Source organism: Aquila chrysaetos, chromosome 6 (assembly GCF_900496995.4).
Source record: "Aquila chrysaetos chrysaetos chromosome 6, bAquChr1.4, whole genome shotgun sequence".
Lineage (NCBI taxonomy): Eukaryota > Metazoa > Chordata > Aves > Accipitriformes > Accipitridae > Aquila > Aquila chrysaetos.
In genome coordinates, this window is record NC_044009.1 from 42565955 (window position 1) to 42585290 (window position 19336).

At 46.9% G+C, this 19336-nt stretch overlaps 1 protein-coding gene across 14 annotated transcripts in view; it reads left to right on the forward strand.

The window, feature by feature from the left end:
- KALRN (kalirin RhoGEF kinase) overlaps positions 1-19336 on the forward strand; it is a 532819-nt gene that overhangs the window by 506346 nt on the left and 7137 nt on the right. For 11 of the 14 annotated variants that reach the window (XM_030018367.2, XM_041124232.1, XM_041124233.1 and 8 more), the window contains 8 exons: positions 8406-8433; positions 8900-9071; positions 11232-11353; positions 12882-13013; positions 14765-14929; positions 15843-15921; positions 17112-17312; positions 18239-18377. In XM_030018367.2, coding sequence (XP_029874227.2) covers positions 8406-8433; positions 8900-9071; positions 11232-11353; positions 12882-13013; positions 14765-14929; positions 15843-15921; positions 17112-17312; positions 18239-18377 — 1038 coding nt within the window. Of the gene's footprint in view, positions 1-8405; positions 8434-8899; positions 9072-11231; positions 11354-12881; positions 13014-14764; positions 14930-15842; positions 15922-17111; positions 17313-18238; positions 18378-19336 lie in introns of those variants that run through there. The other 3 variants (XR_005932657.1, XM_041124235.1, XR_005932658.1) reach the window with 3 other exon arrangements.

The window sequence follows — 19336 nt, forward strand, 5'->3', positions numbered from 1 at the left end:
CTAAAAATCATCCAGAGGGAGCAGAGCAAGGGCAGGCTCATAAAATGCTCATGAAGCCCTAGAAGAGGCCATGGGGAAGTCTAGTCTGTAAAGGTCTGGGGTATGCACTACTGGAAGCCACAGTTGTTCTCCCTTTCCCTTCATTGTGGGTGTTTTGATGGTCCTTTTCAAACGTGTTATGAGAAATGAACTTTATTAAGGCCTTGGGAGCTAAAGTCTTTTCTCATTAAAACAGAGGCAAGGCAAGCTACTTCCACCACCAGAGCCTGGTCCAGGGCTTCATCGGTCTTTTAGGCTTTGTGTTCTAAGCTTCAATAATTGTTCAACAGCTGTGCTACCTCTCCACCCCAACCTGTGTGTGCAGTGAAAATCAGCATCTCACCTGGTTTTCCTTTCCCTACTCTGCATGGTACGTCCCAGCAGAGCCGCTGGCAAGCTCCCAGGGGAGCTGGAGACAGTGTGACTGCCTGCCCGAGGAGGGGGAAGACCTTGTCCTCACACCTGGCTCAGCTCATGATGGATTTTATAGACACTGGGAGTTCTGGTAGGAGAGCTGTGTCCTGGCCATCACCATTCAGAGGCGCATGAGGCCCTACCTGTGTCATTAAGGCGGAGTTGTCTATAGCTATTATTACAGCCAGGTAATAACAGGGCAAGTCACCTGGCTTCTCTTATAGGACTGTCACCCCTGACATCCCTCTTCCTCCCACCGTGCATGAGAACGTGCACCCAGTGCTATAATAGAGACAGCAGTCTCTAAATGCAAAGCAGACATACTAATTACTTTGAAATGTCAGTGCAATTTACCTCCAGCCTACTCACTGCCCAAGAAGTTGGTAAGCTGCTTGTAGTAACCATGAAGTCCCACAGCTACTGTCGTCTTTCAGATCTAGCTTTGCTTGCTATTTATAAAATACCACATATCTGTTCAGTAGATTCCACATTTCTGAAGCACTTTGCCTTTGTTTCAAGGGGAAGCATAGACAGAAAGAAATTTGGAGAACATACATAGGGAGAGCAGGAAAGTGGAATTCTGGGTGACTGTTTAAAAGAGCTGAAATGCCATTACTGTGTTTTTGCCCACACAGGGTCACGCTGGCCCTGGAGAACTTTCCATTCATTGTTACTTTGACTAGAAATAGTATCTCTTGGTGGCTGCTTCTTTTCTCTTTGTTTATTAATACGTAATGAAAGTGCATAGGGATGGAAATGAAATTTGGGGTTTTTTTCCCTAGTTTTCTGCTTTGCGCTGTTGTTTCACAAAACAGAAGGTGCAAACTCACTTGTTAGGCACGAGGAGCAGGCACTTAAGGAGCATGTGTAGCCACGTGAGGGATAGGAGTAACCTATATTTAAGAAAGATCAGAGACTCCCTTTCCACATGTCTGTAGCTAATTGCACAGGGACAGGCAACTCCACTTCTGGGAAGAAGGTGTATGCCCTTGTGAATCAGTAAATATCGTCCACACCCAAGTCTGGGGTCCTGGACAATGACACAACTAATTGTCCTACAATTCTGTGTCGTAACGTCTCATGGGGTTTCGATATTGCTGAAGGGGTCATAAGTGAACTGTGCAGATCCCATTGGGCTACCTCTCTTGTCTAAGTGAATGTCCTTCCAGCAGTCAGAAGACCTGACTGAGCTAAACCTCACTAAATTCAGAGCAGCTTTTCCAGGCTTTGGGGTGGACCTCACGTGTAGGGATCTGACATAGCTCCAGATGTCTTGTTTTGCACAGCGCGACTCCAACTGCAGTGCATTACAAGTAATCCTGAACAACACGCAACTGTCAACGAGTGTCTAGTGTTTGTTCCAGTTTCTTAGCTGCGCAAAGGAGAGATGAAATCCAGGCCCACCCCGAGCCAGTGGAAGTGCCATCATTAGATTAATGAGCTGGGCTATTGCCAAGGTACGTAAGTTGGGCTTCATAATCTATTTTTTTCAGTTATGACATTTTAGCATGTTAAGAACTACTCAGAGACACTTAGAGCAAGATAAGCACTAGGAAACATCCTGTAGGGAAAAACATTTTGTTAGCACCCTCACAGTCCAAGTGGTTGAGTAAGTAATGGTTCGGTGGATACAGCATTGGCTCCAAGTCAACACTCAGCTCCGGCCAAGAATTCCCAAGTCCTTTAGGCAAATGCCTTCACCCCCCTGCCTCAAATTGTCCATCTCCAGAGCAGATCTAAAATACTCTCTCGGTGAGATCTTGCACAATACTGTTAAGAAAGCCTTTCCTGGCCTGTTATCACAGTATGAACGAGTACAATCCTGAGAACCTCCTGCGTTTCCCTGGGGTGGTCTCCATGGGTGACACCGCTGCCCTGCTGCCCCGAGTGGCCAGGGATTGCTGAGACTGACCAGGAAGGTGGCTCATCAGGTGTGACATAGCCTGAGCTGGCAGCGCGGGCACGGTGGTTTAGCTTTTGGAAAAGAAAGAAGTGACCTACTTCATCTGCAGGGAGGGGGTAGAGTGCTAGAACGCAGTGCCTGGAGTACCAGAGACATCCCACAGCTACAGCCCTTGAAGCACACCAGCCATTAGGGCCTCGCAGCAAGAGCATGATGAGGGCAAGAGGACTTCTGCTTTGCACGGATGCATGTACAACAGTCAGCGTCCCTTGTGGCTTCTCCATCAGTCTCAGAGGCAGCTGAGCCCATCCATGCTGGGTGCCAGAAGGCATCCCCCATCCCCACCAAAAGGCTGATGCCATGGGACATTTCATCAGATACCATTCTCCTATTTTAAATTATATTTTCCCTTTGGTAGCATCTATCCATGTGTAGCGGGATCCTTATTTGCTCCTTTTATAAAGAAATTTCTCTTGCTAATTTGTTTCTTTTGGGGGGGGGAGGGGAGGCTGGTGACACTGTGAGCTTGTCCCCCCAGAAGTCTCAAAGTAAAAGTTGACCTAGTCTGAGACAGATTGGTAGATCTTTTCCTACAAGTTAGAGTTGGCTTAATTCCTCTGTAACTCATTTCATTTTTTTTCTGAGAATCATTAGGGTGTTTGGGGGGGGGGGGGGGTGAGTGAGGGAGCAAGGAACATGCTGCTGACTCTGCTACCAGCATGTGCAAATGCGTCAATATTTTATTTTAACTCAGTGAACAAGAAGTGCCATGAAGTGTTTACAAAACGCTGAGCTGCTTGTCTTGGAGTAAACATGCCCTCTACTGTTTAGATAAAGCATGGATCTTATTACAGAGGGCTTGGTTTGCAGCCTAGCCTTATGCTTTGGGGGAAAAAATATTCTCACTCCTGCACTTTTGATGCATTCCCTTAAAATGGGACTGAAATGTGGCATTGGAAAAATCTGGGCATCTGCTGGGCCCTTCTGTGCATTGCATGTGTCTGGGCTGGGCTCAAGTGTCCTCCAGGGAGATGGGTTAGGCATGGCGAGGACATCTCTGCAGCGGAGAGGCAAACCCCGGCCAAGGTGAGAAGCCCTCGCAGACGGCCGAGCTGCACTTGCAGAGTGTTTCAGGACCAGCCGTTGGCATTGCAGAATGGTTTCTCGCTCCCCCCAAGATACAGCACGTGTGCACAAATGCAAGATAAGCTCTTGCTAAGAATTAGGGTGGTTGGAGTCACTTTGCAAGTGGACTTTGCTGCTACTGCTGCAGATGCCTTTCTATCTTTAAAACATGAGTGTAACAAACCAGGAAAAAAGTGGGCCAGTACTGCAATATATCAAGTTGCTGGATGCAGCAGCTCTGCTGCTTTTCTAAAGCCTGACTGTTACCCTAAGTTACGCTTAAGTCACTTAGATCCCTGCAGGTCCCCAAAGGCACGCCTCGTGCCTTTTTTGGTTTGAGCCCTGAAACAGCCCAGGCTGGAGGAGGGAGAAGCAAGATCTATTTCTGGCTTTTTTTATTGAATAACCCTGACCCATCCTCCCATTTCTTTATCTCACCCCCCCCTCCCTCCAGCTCCCTGTCTTTGTCTGGTCAGCGTTAGACCCCACATCACTTGAGCAGAGGCCGTTTCATGGTCTGCCTTTGTCACCTTGTGTGGGGTTTCCATTTTCAGCCATCACTGTATGGGAAAACAGAAACAGAAACTCTCCTGGCCGTGGAAGGAGCGTTACAAGTTTTCACCAACCCTGGACCGGGCTACAGGTATTTCATCCAATGGAAAAAATAACTCTATCTCATTTCAGCTAAATTTATGTTCCTAGAAAAAAGAGCCAGCTGTGTTTCTTACCTGAGGAGCGACTGCATTGCCAACTGAGTTTCATCCCTCAGGGTTTGTGTTTGCCTGGTGTGGATTGACACTGAAGATGGTGTGAGAAGTTTTTGCGTCGGCTAGTTCCATCCCCATGAGTTTGTTCGCTCACAGGCCAGACTGGCAGATGCAGTGGTGCAGGTGGTGTTTGCTGGGATTTCTTCAGGGAGCCCTTGTCAGCGTGAGGCCCCAGGCTGCCTTCCCCCGCACATGGCTGCCGTGGCCGGGGATGCTTGGCTGAGGGCTGGGCTGTGAGATCCTCGCTCAAACGGCTACGGCCCGAGTGGGGTTTCAGGGCTGAGCCTTATGTTGCTTTTCAGAGAGAAGTAAAACTCCACAAAAGCCACATAACCAGCAGGGTTTTTTTCCACCCAGTAACCTCAAAGCAGTGCAGAGCGTTCCCCGAGGGAGTGATGTACAGAAACCAGGACTCCTGCATCACCCCCGCAAACACCACCGCTGCCCTTTGGCTTGTGTGGGAGCTCCCTAGGGCGAGCAGGGGCTTTAAAAAGGGCAAAAACGTGCCGGAGAAGGTGGTCTTTCACCTTTTTTTTCTCTGAGGGAGAAGTCCCTTGGATTTGGAGCCCACTGCGTTGCCCATGCGAGCATCTCTGGCAGCATCATGTGCCGCGGGTGCAGGATGCTGGCCCCCGAGCCTCGGTGGCTGCAGGGGAGCTGCACCCCCATGCCCGTAATCCCCATTTCAGTGCACGGCACCTCACCCGGCCCGCCAGCAGCCCGGCCCAGGCCCCTCGCTGGCAAGGATTTCTGCTCTTAAGAGCAACATGGCCTGGCTTTCATCTCTCTGTAAAAGCCCCAAGAAAGAGGAAGATAATTGGGAAGAGTTACTTGCATGGATTTTGTCAGCTTTTCCAGCTTTTTTTTTGCACACACTGTCATTTTCAAGAGGCTCTGGAAGGTGCTTGGCAAGTCCGTCCATAAGGGAAACCAGCCACGGCACCGGCAGGAGGCTGTGCCGACAAGCGGTATGCGAGCTCCCGTCCTCCGAGGCAGCGGGGCCACGCTCTGGAGCCCTCCTCTCCACCCACGGGGATTAAAAATCTATTTGGCAAATGAAGAAATCATCTTCAAAGGTCTTGCACTTAATCTAGAAGGACTCTGTGGAGTCTGTTATCTCCTGCCATCCACCCATAGCCTTGAAACCCAGCCAGCCTGCAGAGAGAGGCAGCAAACCCCCGGGGCCTGTGAGCGGACCTGTGAGCCAGCAGATCTGTCTTCTGGGCACAGATCTGTCTGTGAACCTTTGCTTTCCTATTTCTGCCCTTCTCACCCCGTCATTTGACCCCCTCCAAAGTAGACCAAATCCCATTGCCTAATTAAGTGATGTGTTAAATCACTTTGGTAGCACTTAAATATTCTCGTGCAAACAGGATTTTATTTTTGTCTAAGCTTACAGCAGGAAAAAGCTGCGACATGGCTGGGGGGGTGTTGTTAGGTAACATTTTATTAATTAACAGATGAAGTTTTAGCAAAGGAAATGTAAATTTTACCCATAGACTCTTCCAATATTATCTAGGAGTGGTAATTTTCTTTCTGATATTCCCATGGTGAGACAAGGGGAAAAAAAAACATTGGTAAGGCAATTATTATAAATGATTGTGCCTTGGAAGTCATTAGAAATGTAGCATTATTTATTTATAGATATATCAATTACAGTCATTATTGTAGCTACATCTTCTAATGAATCCTTTAGAGTTATAAAATTAATATAAAGTGTTAGGAGCGTTTCGTTCTCCTGATCTCTAATCCTACAAGGATGGAAATCAGTGAATAATAAGGGAATTTAGTGCATGCTGCAGGGAAGGAAGGGGAGAGCTTTGGAGGATAGATGTGTATTCTAGTTAAGCCAAAAACTACAAAAATGAAGATGTATGTGCAGATGAGCTGATGCCTGGGGTTACTCAGCTGATAAGTAGATGGTCTCACTGAGTGAAAAGTGGTGAGCAATAGTTATCCACAGAACAGCTTTTTCTTCCTTTGCTGTGTTGTGTGAGCGATGCAACTTAATCGCTAAGATCCATTTCTCCTTTTCCACATGCACAGGTGGGAGAGAAGGGGATCCAGCGGGTCATATGTGGGTCCCAGACCCTGCAGAGCAGCAATCACTGCCTCTGAGCCCCTCACCCTCTCAGAGGCTGCTGGGGTGGCTGGCCAGAGGTCCATGTCCTGGTGTCGCTGCCCAGCTGCACCCTTCAGATGGGGCTTTGTGCTTCCCAAGCGAAACCAGGGCCAAGAGGTGCTGCCAGGAGGAGGAAGAGCTGACACGGGACCCAAAGAGCCTGGCTGGCTCTCTCACCCGCTCAGGCTCCTGCCTGCCAAGCCTTGCTGTGCCGTCCCATTGCAGGGGTGGCACGCTCTCCTCTCCTGCAGCCTCCTCACCGCAGAGGTGCCCCCAACATGGCTTTAAAAAATAAGAAGCCCTAATTATAGTCATAGTGCTCAAAGAGTCCTCTCCAGGGATGTAGGCAGAGGTTGGCTCCTTCCAGGATGCTGGGAATTAAACATTTGAAATCTCAGCGCTCTTGAGAGCATGTAAGAGTGCAAACCATCACACTTTTGTCCACCAGGTGCAGACCTTTAGCACTGTCTGACTACATGGTAGGGACTGAAACCTGCTTTGCCCACAGGCAGCAGCTCCTACTCGTTTCTCAAGTGCAGAGTGTAAAGCATTGGCATTGACCAGTTGCTTCAGCCAGTACTGTGAACGTTGTGTTCTCTGTAGATGTGTCCCGAAGGATCAAATTCTACCTATTGCTAGGACAAAGGATAGTCTCTGTCTCAGATGGTGAGGAATTTGTTGATGTAAGGTATGTTTCTATGGGGAAAAAATGAACCTTTGTGAGTGGCGAGTCCATGCCTGGTTCATTTGGGCTTTCTGGTGGTGATAGGGGAAAGCAGAACCTGAGGTCTCAGTGCTGGTACCAGAGGTTTGCCTGGGGCTATGAAGAAGGGCTATGAAACCAAAATGAACCTGAATATGCTCAAGTGCCTCCTTGAATGGCACCCTGAGCCGTTCACCTTGGAAAACTACTTATAAAATCAAAATATAAATATACATCTTGAAGATGTATCTATGTTATTTTGAAGGGTTATTGCTTCTGCTTCATGGCCTCATTTCTGAGCCTCCGCAAAAAACTTCCATCAGCTTTGGCAGGCCATGAATTAGGTCACTGCTTCATTGGCATCTTCCAAAATAGCTCTGAAATAGATAGTAACAAAGATATTTAAGGCGAGATAAACCACACTGGTGTTTATGGTGCTTGATGTCAAATTATTAGTTTGAATTTGGATAACAAGGCCTTATGAGGTGATTAAAACAGTTAATGAGGCTAAAACCTCTATACTATTGTACCCCACTGTGTAGTTAGGATTGATGGTGCATGTAAGAACTTAGTGGCGTTGTCTTTGCTTTTCCCAACTTTGCTTCCAGGGTTACATGAGGTAATTGCCATATATTGGCCACAGAGATACAGTAGCTTTTCAAGTCTTTGCTAACTTGATCAATTAACTAGTCTTAGAAAAAATAACTCTCAGTTATCTAAATCTAGTTTCAAGTTGAAAAGTTTCCAGCAGTCCAATGAAATGAGTGAAATTCTACTCACTGTGATAGGCCAAGAGTTGTTGCAGGACTGGTACTTGCCAGTAGACAAAAAGAAGACAGTATTTCTGTTTTAGTGCTTTACCTTTTTTTCCTGAAGCTGAGCAGAAGTTAAAAGACGTCTCCCCAAAGCTGCCAGAGTGCTGGTGAGATGTCCCAGGTGCATGGTGACTGCAGGTGCTGTGTGACATGGGTCTGGAGCCAGGCACAGAGAGGCACAAACCACCTCCGAGAAGAAGAGTTAATGGCTTGAGCATTATCACCCAAGCAAAGAGAAAGCACATCCACCCTCCTCAGCCTTAGCATTGTGCCTGTTGCCTGTCATGCTTTATCGGAGTTCAAGAAACCATAGCTTTCATTTACCTTCCCAGCTGTGCACGGGCTTGTTCTGTTATCACGAGAGTTTGCTGCGTGCGCTGGTTGTTACAGGTTGCTTGTAGCCACTAGTCAGTGCTTCTGCGGTTCTGGTCAGGTTCACCACGGTACCTTGTGAAACCAGACGTCTCTTTGTCACTGTCCAGAAAAATAAATGCTTTTATTTCTTTGTATTTTACAGATAATCAACCCCAATTTCATTCAAGAAGGTGAGTTAAGGACAGCTGTGCACTGACTGGCATGGAGGGGCAAGTCAGCAGCTGTGATTTACTCCAGTGCAACAGCATGCTCCGCACCCACCAGCATTTACAGCAAAGGCAGCTCTCCACTGCTCAGTCCCCAGGGAAAGCAGTCCTCCTGCTGGCTGCTCGGCTCACACAGCCTGGGGCCACAGGCGAGGCTGAAGCCCCCAAACCTGCCTTCACAAAGTCTCACCCTCCTGCCAGAGCACAGGGCTGGGGGTCGGACAGTCCCCACTACCTCCTTCCTTGAGCTGCCAACAGCTGGCTTTTACTGAAGGGGAAATTCTGGTAACATAATCCCAGGAACCCCAGCTGTTTGGGACCCAGATCCCATAGTTGGTCCTGTAATGTATTCTTTAGACTCACATCGGGAACATCCTCACCTGCAGCTTAAAAGAAGGTGTCATGTGTGTGTCCCCATGTTTTTTTCCAGTGGCTCCAGAGTTTCTTGTGCCATTAGTGGACATCACCTGCCTGCTCGGTGACACAGTGATGCTGCAGTGCAAAGTCTGTGGACGGCCCAAACCAACTATAACCTGGAAAGGACCAGATCAAAACATTCTTGACAATGACAACAGCACAGCCACTTACACGGTGTCATCTTGGTAAGGTCCTGCCTGTGGATCCCAACATAGCTGGTCATGATGGTCACGTTGCCCTCAAATATGGTACTAGCCAGGCTACAAGACTCATTAGAAGTGCAGTTAATCAAGTCTGACATGGTGTATCGGCACATCGCTGCACCACATGTCAGCTAGAAAGGGTCAAACTTTGGGGTTCAAGTAACTCTATCATTTCCCGAGCTGACATGGGGTATATCCACAAAGCGTGTTGCTGGCAGACGTGAGCTTGCTCCTATTGACCTCCTAAGCCAGGTGCAAGCCAGAAGCCAGAATGTTTCCAACATATTAGTTTGGCTAATATTGCCTCTGTGTTGCTGGGGCTTCTCTGCTTGAGTTTGATGCCGTGCTCGCTTTTGGCAGGAACAGGAGTTGAGCAGAGCAAGCCCTCACTGGCTTGCAATACCCATATCATTGGGCATTTTCTCATCTCATGGGCAGAGATGGTGACTCCTGCAGTTTTTCTGAGCCTTTCCTCAGCTGTTCCTAAAAGAGTCTACATGTGCTCCTGGGAAGGCTGCATCTGGCTTTGCTTGGACAGAATGATGCTTGTCATGTTGTTCCTGGCCTGGCTAGTGGGGAGGAAAACCATCTTTACAACAAGCACTGGGAAGATCCAAAAAGATCTGGAGTTGAATTCAGGTCAGGTAACAGCGTGCTGCTGAATGCTCATCTGCAGCTTATATAAACGATTTAGGCCAAACTGCAGTGGAAATCTCTGGGAGGTAATCTTTCATGTTAACTTTTCAGCACTTCTGGCTCAGGCTGAGATGAATTCAGGGACTACAAAGTCACTGAAAGTGAAAAATGAACGCTAAGAGAGAAGGGATTTTATGGGTTCAATAAAAAAATTACATCTGATCAAGAGCTTCCTTCAGAGACCATTGGCTTGTGTGGCCGCCCTAGAGCACCCAAAATTGTCTTTTTAGCCATTACTCAGTAGATTGCTAGTGCCTTATCTTTGGGGTCTGGCTGGGGTTGGGATGGGGGGATATTTCCTTACAGGGTCCTGTTTTCCATCACAGTCTTCTGCCTGCGCATTGGCTCCCTGTGCACTATCGGCACTTGTATTGTCTTGTTACTTGTATTTGTTTTTCAGTGAAGGCACTGCCTGCCAAGAACAGGCCCAGCAGATCAGTGGCTGTCTTACAAATCTTGCTGGCATGAGTGTCCGGATTGTGGGGGAAGGGGATATTTATGTCCTGTTTCAAACCAGCATAGTCAGACCAGCAAAAGCCACAGCGTCCAGGCAGTTATACCGGCAACCATGTCCTTCTGCAGTTTCTGATAAATTACACATTCAAGAACTAGTCTACTTTTGCCATCAAGGGAATTTATTGCTGGCTCTAAGCTGGGTCTCCAGTGCAGCTAAAGCAGTTACACAATCAAAATCCTTTAATTCAGGCCAACTCTTTTAAATTGCATATTGAAGACTGCAGTGTGCAAACCGAAGTGACTATGTACAGACCTGCTATAAATTCACTAGACTACGTTGAGCTGTTTATTTTCTCAGATTGGCCCAAAGATTGAGTGTCTCTCATGAACTGGGCACTGGTGTTCTTTATCCCTAGCTGTTGTGAGATGTCCAGCCTTCCAACCAGGGGCCTGGCAGCCACATTAGATCAACAGCACATGCTCCAGGGGTCTGAAGCTCCTCAGAAATATCAGGAACCCTGCACTGTGTGACCGCCTTCTACATCTGCGGGAAGCCCAATTTGTCTGGTGTGCATTGGACTTAACTGCAGAGGCAGCTCAGCATCTCCCAAGATAGGAAAGATGTGCCTGGGGAAATCTTTCCAGATATATGGAGCCTAAGCATCCAGCTCTGGACAGGCACAGCAAATGTTCAGCTCCTGGACTTTGCTTGCTGCTCGAGTAATCCTTCCCCATCTCCTCCGAGGCCACAGCAGACAAGTAGATTTGCCTGGCAGGCAATCTGGACCATTCTGCTCGAAGGTTTCATTAACAGCCTAATCCTGCCATATGGAGGGGTTGTACTTGGGTACCGAATTGCTGGGAGGATGTTCCTTCAAATGAGTTAACAGGATTTGTGTGCATGTGTGTTTGTAATGAGGACAGGAGCTGGTATAAAAAGCATTAGCAAGTGAAGCAGCGCTTTGTAACTGGGGCTTCCTGCATCCACAGTGACTCCGGGGAGCTCACCTTGAAGATCTGCAACCTGATGCCTCAGGACAGCGGCATTTACACCTGTGTGGCAACCAATGAACACGGAACCGCATCAACCTCTGCAACCATCAAAGTTCAAGGTAGCGCATCTGACCTTAACACCCAGGATTTCTCCTGTATGGGGTCCCTTGGTGGGGGCTGGGAGCACACAGGAATAGGCAGTGCAAAGGCAGCCAGATGTGGAGCTGTGCCAGGTGAATCGAGACGTTAAAATCATACAACTGTTCCTCAGTCAGGACTCCCACTGATGGCTAAAGGCATCGCAGACTCTTTGTGCTTAATTAAGTCTTCTGATCATAAGCATCACATCTGGGAAATGAAAAGGCATTGGCACTGGTTCAGCTCCTGTATTCTGCTCGCAGTGCTGCTTCCCAGGGGCTCGGTAAGGTCAGCCGGGGGAAGCTGAGCTCCCTCAGGCTACTGAGCCCCTGGGAGAATGATGTCCCGGCAGCCCGCAGGGAGCTCTGTGCTTTAGAGTCTGCCTGGAGCAGGGGGACCCGGGATCCAGTGACACCGATTTTCAGCCTCCCCTCCTCTGTGGGGGACAGAGGAGGTGAGAGTAAGATTTGGCCTGGGTGAACTGTTCTGCAGGGATTCAACTTGGAGCCATGTCTCCGAGCCTGAATTCTCAGCACTGTAATTAGGGACCCATCTCATTGTCATGAATATGAAATGATGAGTTGATGCTCATGACCTTCAGCTCTGGGAAGGGATCTGTTAGCATGAGAGATGAGAGGTGCCTGCTGCCTTGACGGGGATAGCACAGAGACAAATGTCTAACTGGTGAATTACAGATGCAGAAGTGTCACAAGCATTTAGAAGTAGATTTGTTTGGTCTCACAAACTGCCCTAGAGATATAATTTCCCCAATTTATCCAAGCAAGTTAGTGGCTGCACTAACTACTCCTGTGCTGAAGGGAGCCCTGAGCAAAGCACAGAAGAATTACTGGTCATTTGTCAATCTGCTGCCAAACATACCAAGCACCATACACACAGAAGCACTCTGAATGCCTGCCTTGTGTCGTTTTTGGACACTTCAATAGTAACTGCCTCCCGACCTCCAGAACCTCACGCACTGCTTGGTGAAGTCCATGGGAATATTTTTTTTCCTCAGTTCCATGGACTTTGCATCAGGTCTTGAGCTGGAGCAAAAATTAGCAGCAGAAGGTGGCAGGTAAAGAGGCTCTGCCTTTACAGCAGCTGAGCTCAGGCAGATCCTCTACACCCAAGGGGTGATTCTCCCGGCCAGTCTCACAGGGAGCTCTCTGGGGTGTCGCAATCTAGTTGACCACCAGCTGTGAGCAAGGAGAAATTCCCCCTGTGCTGTAGTACTGTGAGACTATGTTGAGGCAGCGGGGCTTGCAAGCAGCACGGTTCTCTCCTAGCTGCTAGTATGGAAGTATCAGGCCCACGGTGGTAGGTGAACGGGACCATGACATTGCCTTTCCTCTGGTTGTGCTGGTAACCCAGTGTAAGCTAGAGAGCTCCCTCTGCAAAGCGCAGCTGCCCTGTAGTGACCTGATGTACCTGATACACCTGATCTTCAGAGTAAAGCACTAGTGCTTGTTGATGTGGTGCTGGACTTGGTGCTTGTTTTCTCTTCCCAAGGTGTCCCAGCTGCCCCAAATCGCCCCATTGCTCAGGAGAGAAGCTGCACCTCTGTGATCCTACGCTGGCTACCCCCGTCCAGTACAGGCAATTGCACCATTTCAGGCTACACTGTGGAGTACAGAGAAGAAGGTAAGTGGTTTGAGCTGTGCTCACTGGCTGGGAGAATGAGAACAAAGTAAGTCTCCTTTATGGTACAACAGGTCCCAAAAGCATCCTTGCCACCACTGGGGTGCCACTAGCTGTTGCTCACAGATCCCAAAGTCTAAGGCCAAAAGATGCCCTTCTATCGTCCAGTCCAAATTCTCATATATTACAGACCTTTCTGTTTCCTCCAGTCACTTACGGCAAGTAAAGTGTGCTAAGCTAAAACATATCCATCACTAAGGCATCCTTTCATCATTTGCATTCTACCACCATGGTATCCATCCTTTCTGGTGGATGTTTCCTGGGAATGCAAAAACAAAGCAGCCTCATTATTTTTTTGATCTGGATAGAGTTGCAGATCACTGCATACTTTTCAAGCTCAGCTCTGAAATCCATTTGTTCTTAAATCCAACCATCCTTTTCCCCTGAAGAATTAAACAGATATTAAATGCACTGTTTTCCCAATATGCACAGGCATGTGCTCTTGAAAAGGGCATTTGAAATGATTCAGATCTCTTTTTGCATTCTTCCTGCAAAGGTGTGAGGGTCCCTGGGCAGTAAACCTTGCCTTAGGTATGTGGCCTCTGTTTTTTCCCCTTCATCCTTCAAAAAATCCTACCTCATGTTAGTAAATGTGCAAACTTAATCACTCCATCATATTAATACCTTCTCTTAGTAAATACTCTGCCTCGACCCTCACTGTGCCATCAGTGTGACTGGCATTTTGTGAAAGAATAAAAGCTCTTCTATTAACAACAGCCACCAAAACAAACATCAAAAAAGCAGCAGTGTTTTCAGTTTTCAGTATTCCTCCCACTCCAAAGAAATCACTGACTCTTCCCTGTAAAACCAACCTTGACCTTGTGAGACCTGACAATCAGAATTTGCCCACAACACACACAAAATGTATGGGTCATGGTAAATAATGTAAAGGTAAAAAGCCCTGAACTTACTAAAATAAGATAAAATTTTGTATATTTTTTAAAGAAATCATAGCATGTGACAGGGCTCAGTGTCCCAGGGGTCCTTTTCTTTTCTGTGACCCTGTGCAGATGAATAGAGTATTGCTGCTTCGGATGCCACAGGTTAGTCAATGATTGGGTTTGTTTCTGTTAGGAGCAGAAGCACATGACAGAGTCACACATTTCTTTGCTGCAATCCTGGTCATCTGCAAAAAGCCCATACTAAGCTTCAGAAAGCTGGTTCTCCTCCTGCAGCTCCACATCTTCTGAAAAAGACTTCATCTACAAAAGTGCTTGGATTGGACTGATGCCCTGTCTCAGCTTCATCTGGGACTCCCTTGTCCATATTTTTTTTTGCAGTATTTCTGCTAACATTTCTCTCATAGCAGAGCTGTCATCAAATCAGCCCTCCGTTCCTGTCTTATCACGCTGCCCTGAGACATCGCTTGTAGCACACAGCCACAGCTAGACTGCTGGAGAGATCAACTTGTCCCTGGGCTGTGTTTTTTCCGTTGCAGTCGGTCAAATGAGGGGCATTTCCTTCTTTCCTCATTTAGCCAGACCGGAAGGTGGCTGCAACACAAAATAGCTTCCTGTGGTCTGGTTATGGTTTAACAGAAATACATCGGTCTGCCATAACGTTGCCTTTTAAAACTCCTGTGGATTTTAACCTCCCAGGGTACTGCATGAGTTGGGCAGAGAAAGCCTCTGCTCTAAGCTCACGTATTGAGACTGATTCCTTCAGCTCTCCTTCTCTCCCTCTGTAAAACGCAGGCTCGCAGGTCTGGCAGCAGTCGGTAGCCTCAACTTTGGACACGTACCTCGTCATTGAGGACCTGGCCCCAGGCTGCCAGTATCAGTTTCGAGTGAGCGCCAGCAATCCCTGGGGGATCAGCTTGCCCAGTGACCCATCTGAATTTGTGAGGCTCCCAGAGTACGGTGAGTGGGCACGGCGAGGAGGGACTGATGCACACAAGTGTCCACCTGTGCGGTCTGTATGGTGTGCTTTGATGGGCCCTGATAAAAACATTGATCCCGGACCTGGTAGGAATACAAGAAATAGCCTGGGAGGTGCTCAGAGCCAGCTCCTGCCACTAGAAAGGCTCTTCATGTCTGCTCCTCCAGCAGGGCTCACAGCCTCCCTCTGTCACAGAAGCTATTGCAGTTTCCTAGCAGCTCCCTGCTTTCTATCCCAAGACTATTTCTTGTCTTTATCTCTGGGCAACAGGCTCCCTGTCCTGGTTGGTGTCCCCCCCGCCTTTCCAGTAATGCTGGCAGCACAAGGGACTTCTGCTGGGCAGCCCAGCTGGGGTCTGCAAGTCAGCTTGCAAAACATACCCCGCCAAGCAATGCAGCCGGCATAGGAAGGCTGCGATGGAGGCGAGCCCCCAGCGCATGGTGCTGCAGGAACTTGGGGTACAGCTCACTCACAACGGTGCTGTGAGCAGACCCCACATTTCCCCATGCTTTAGCAACTCCAGTGCATAACTAGGTCTGTGACTGGCTTGGTTGGATAGCCTGTGCTGGATGAAACGAGAGCTCACACAGCATAGCTCTACCTCTCGGTTGCACACAGACATGCCCTTAGACTGTGTGTGTGGCCCTTTTCAGCCCAAAATTGCAAGGACAGATTTGAATCCACCTTTATCCGTACCTTCCTCTGGGGAGTTCTGGCTTTTAGTGGTCCAACACATTGAAGCTGTGCCTGAGCAGTATGAAACTGGACTCCTAGTGGTAATGTTCGCTGTTTTAAGTAAGGTAGTCTCACATAATTTTAAAATATACCATTTATAGCCCACAGGAAGCTGTCTTTAATTTTATGCTTTCTTGAATGTGCTTTGTTCTCCCAAAGACTCTGCCGCTGATGGTGCCACTATTTCGTGGAAGGAAAACTTTGACCTTGCTTATGCAGAGCTGCATGAGATTGGGAGGTAATGTTAACCCTGCTTATCACTGCAATAAAATACCAAAACAATGGCTTGAAGCTTTTTCCTTGGTGGAAAGTTTAAGTTGCTTTTTGTAGTTAGCTTGAAAATTGCTGCTCCTTTCAAAGAGCATTGCACATTAACTACTGATTAAAATACAGACTGGTTAAAATACTAAGTTTTGTTTTTCAAGATCGGTTGTGATTTGAGGATTGTAACGTGGCAAACTGGTGAACAATTAGGCAGCCAAATCTCTGAGAGCCACTGGTAGCTCTCGCTGGTATCTCCTCTGTCATCTCTGATTTGATGTGAGCTTTTGAAGTCATGACAATTTGCTGGTTCTGGATAAGCTTAACCTCAAAGGCTGAGTTTGCTGAAGCACTTAAGCATGTGACTGACTTAAATCACATGCTGAAGCACTTTGCTGATTGGGACAGTCAGTTGAACAGGAGCCTAAATAGGAGCTGCATACCTTGTCAGCCCTAGGTGCTCTCTGTGCAGACAACAGATAAGGGGCATGCAAACAATTCAGATTAATGCAGTTAGTTCTTCAGCTCAGAGATCAGAGGTAATTCTGGGGCTGAAGGGACAGGAGTATCTGGTTCTGTGGAAAGAAGAGTGATGTATTAATAAGAGGCCAAGTTCAGCACACTGTTTCACTGAGTAGTTTTACTTGCAGGAGCGGTACTAGGCACTAGTCTGTATGAGTTCTGTAATGCTTTCCTGCCAGCTTTTTTCTTAATTTCTTACGGTGTGCCTGAAACAGTGAGACAAAATGATAGGTTAGTGATTATTTAACAAGGCTTTTCTTTTAGTTGTCTCAGAAAGTTAGGGCTCTTTATTAAAGCAACTGGAGAAGGGAGACACGCAGCTAAAAAGAGACAGAACCTGTAAAAGTGGCAGCAAATTGAACCCAGGGGAGATTGTTAGAGGACATCAGTATGGCTGCACAAAGCAAAGTGACACCGTTTGCTCTCAGTGTTTGCTAATCCCCAAAGAATCTCTACACCCAGGGTAAGAGATGGAGGCTCTTTTTTGGAAAAGGTTATGAAAAACCTGTTAAATCTGATTCCTTGTGAAATATTAATGCGCTGAAACAAACAACACTTTGAAAATCAGTCTGTTATTGCACTGAAAACTAGGCATGATTTATTCATGAGGCCCCTTCATTATTCTATGGGTTTTTTTTATTTCAGGGGTCGATTCTCCATAGTAAAAAAATGCGTTCACAAAGCCACCCGGAAAGACGTTGCTGTAAAATTCATTAGTAAAAAAATGAAAAAGAAAGAGCAGGCAGCACACGAAGCAGCTTTGTTACAGCACTTACAGCATCCTCAGTACATCACTATCCATGATACCTACGAGTCTCCTACTTCTTACATCTTAGTTTTGGAACTGTAAGTACATGGAGCTTGAATTCAAGTGTCTGGGTAGGAATCAGAGCCCTATTAAAGCCAAGGATAAAATTCACCCTGACTTCAGCAGGGCAAAGATTTTGTCACCTGTTTTTTATTGATTGTGATGTCAGATGAAATAGCCATTTTCTGCAGAGCTTCCACTGCCTTTTCTTTACAGTAAATAAGATTCAGAGGGACAAATAAAACTGCTTTCTACTCTGGTGAAGCTTGGGTAATTTTATCAGCAGTTAGTTTGTCCCACTGAATAGCATCAGATTTATTTGGGCAGTTTTGTCCACTTTTTATATTTGAGTAAATGTGTTTCAGCTAAATTGAAGCCTACATTGTTCTAATACTTCTTGGTGGAAAGAGCTGTGTAGCAGCTAGGCTTGCCCCTATAAGGAGATGTAGCAACCAGAATCCAAAATGCTTCTTTGTTACACTATATCCAACAAAGTATATTTGGGCTATTTGCTTGTTTATTTATACAGATAAATAAAACTAGGTGGAAAACTTTTATTGGGTTAGTTTTCCCACAGAACATATTACCAGCTGAAAATGTCAGTGATTTTTTTTCTGCATTATGCAACCAGCTCTATAAATAAATAGATGAATCCAAATAATTAAGAGGATCTGTTTTCAAAGGAATTGCCCCCATCTATTGAATCCATCCTTAAGCAAATGAGTTTACTTTGAGACTGTTGCTAAATTTTTCAAGGACCAGAGATAACAACTGAGGATTAATCATTATACTGCTTTCATGGCCTGCAGTATCTTGAGATATCATTAAATACTCGTCAGATCTTGCATTTTAGTTTCCTCCATTTTTAGGTCACAAAATTTCCATTGCAATTTTGTTGTCAAATATTAACTGTTCCTAGATATACCATGTGATCTTTCATGTGCAGGGTTTGATTTGTTTGTAGGATGGATGACGGTCGTCTCTTAGATTATCTAATGAACCATGATGAACTTATGGAGGAAAAAGTCGCTTTCTATATAAGAGACACAATGGAAGCCTTGCAGTACCTTCACAATTGCAGAGTGGCTCACTTAGACATAAAGGTAGGAAGAAAAGAGAATGATGCTATATTATTTAGTGCCCTGGCACAGAGAGCTCCCAGCTGTACAGACAGGGAGGAGGTGCAGTCTGTACCCAAAGAGATGATCACGGAATGGACAAGCACTATCTTTCAGACCTATAGACCAGAGAAAGGACTTCCTGACCTGCAGTTCAAGGTCTTTTTCTTCCTTCAGAGAAGAGATGCGCCTATTTCCTTGATTCACTGGTTTGTTCTCAAGGGCTTTCTGCATTTAATGAAGGAGAAGGAGTATGTCTGAGACAAGAGTGAGATGTCACTAGCACCTGACCAAAGGGGAATTAGATAAATCCACGGGGTATGCTTTGGGCTCACACCTGTACCAACTCAGCTACCAAGCTTCCTGAGCAGAGCTGGCTTGTGCCCAGGCAGCTCAGGGCAGGCCAGAAGGAACGCATGTCTCCCTCACATCCGCGGAGAGCCCGAAACAAGGGGAGGGGAGGGTGCAGGGGAGCAGGAGGTGGGGAGGGCTGGCAGGGGCAAAGGAAAGCAGCACGCTGCATTGTGCTGCAGAGCCTGCGAGGGGAACTGGGTGGGAAATACACCCAGGGAGAGGTTCAGAGGAAGAACGAGCTGCATTGCAGAGAAATTCAGGCGTTCTCTAATGTCACGCTCAGTTAGATTAGCACAGCTCGTACCTCCTTTTGTTAGCGCACATGGCAGGAGGCACTGTACTGTCCTGGATTCGGCATTGTACTGCTCTCCTCACCAACATCCTAGTTGTCTTGGATGACAGAGAATTAGCGATTGAAGTTATGATCAAGTGTTTTGAGTTTTGTGATCTGCAACATTGATGATGGTTGCCAGTGATGTCAGATAATCTATGATTTTTTTTAGACTTAAATGCCAATTAAAAATGGAGAATGAGACATGAATTTAACGTTCTTGTATAGTGGACAATGCAGCTCCAAGGAGGTCTCTTCT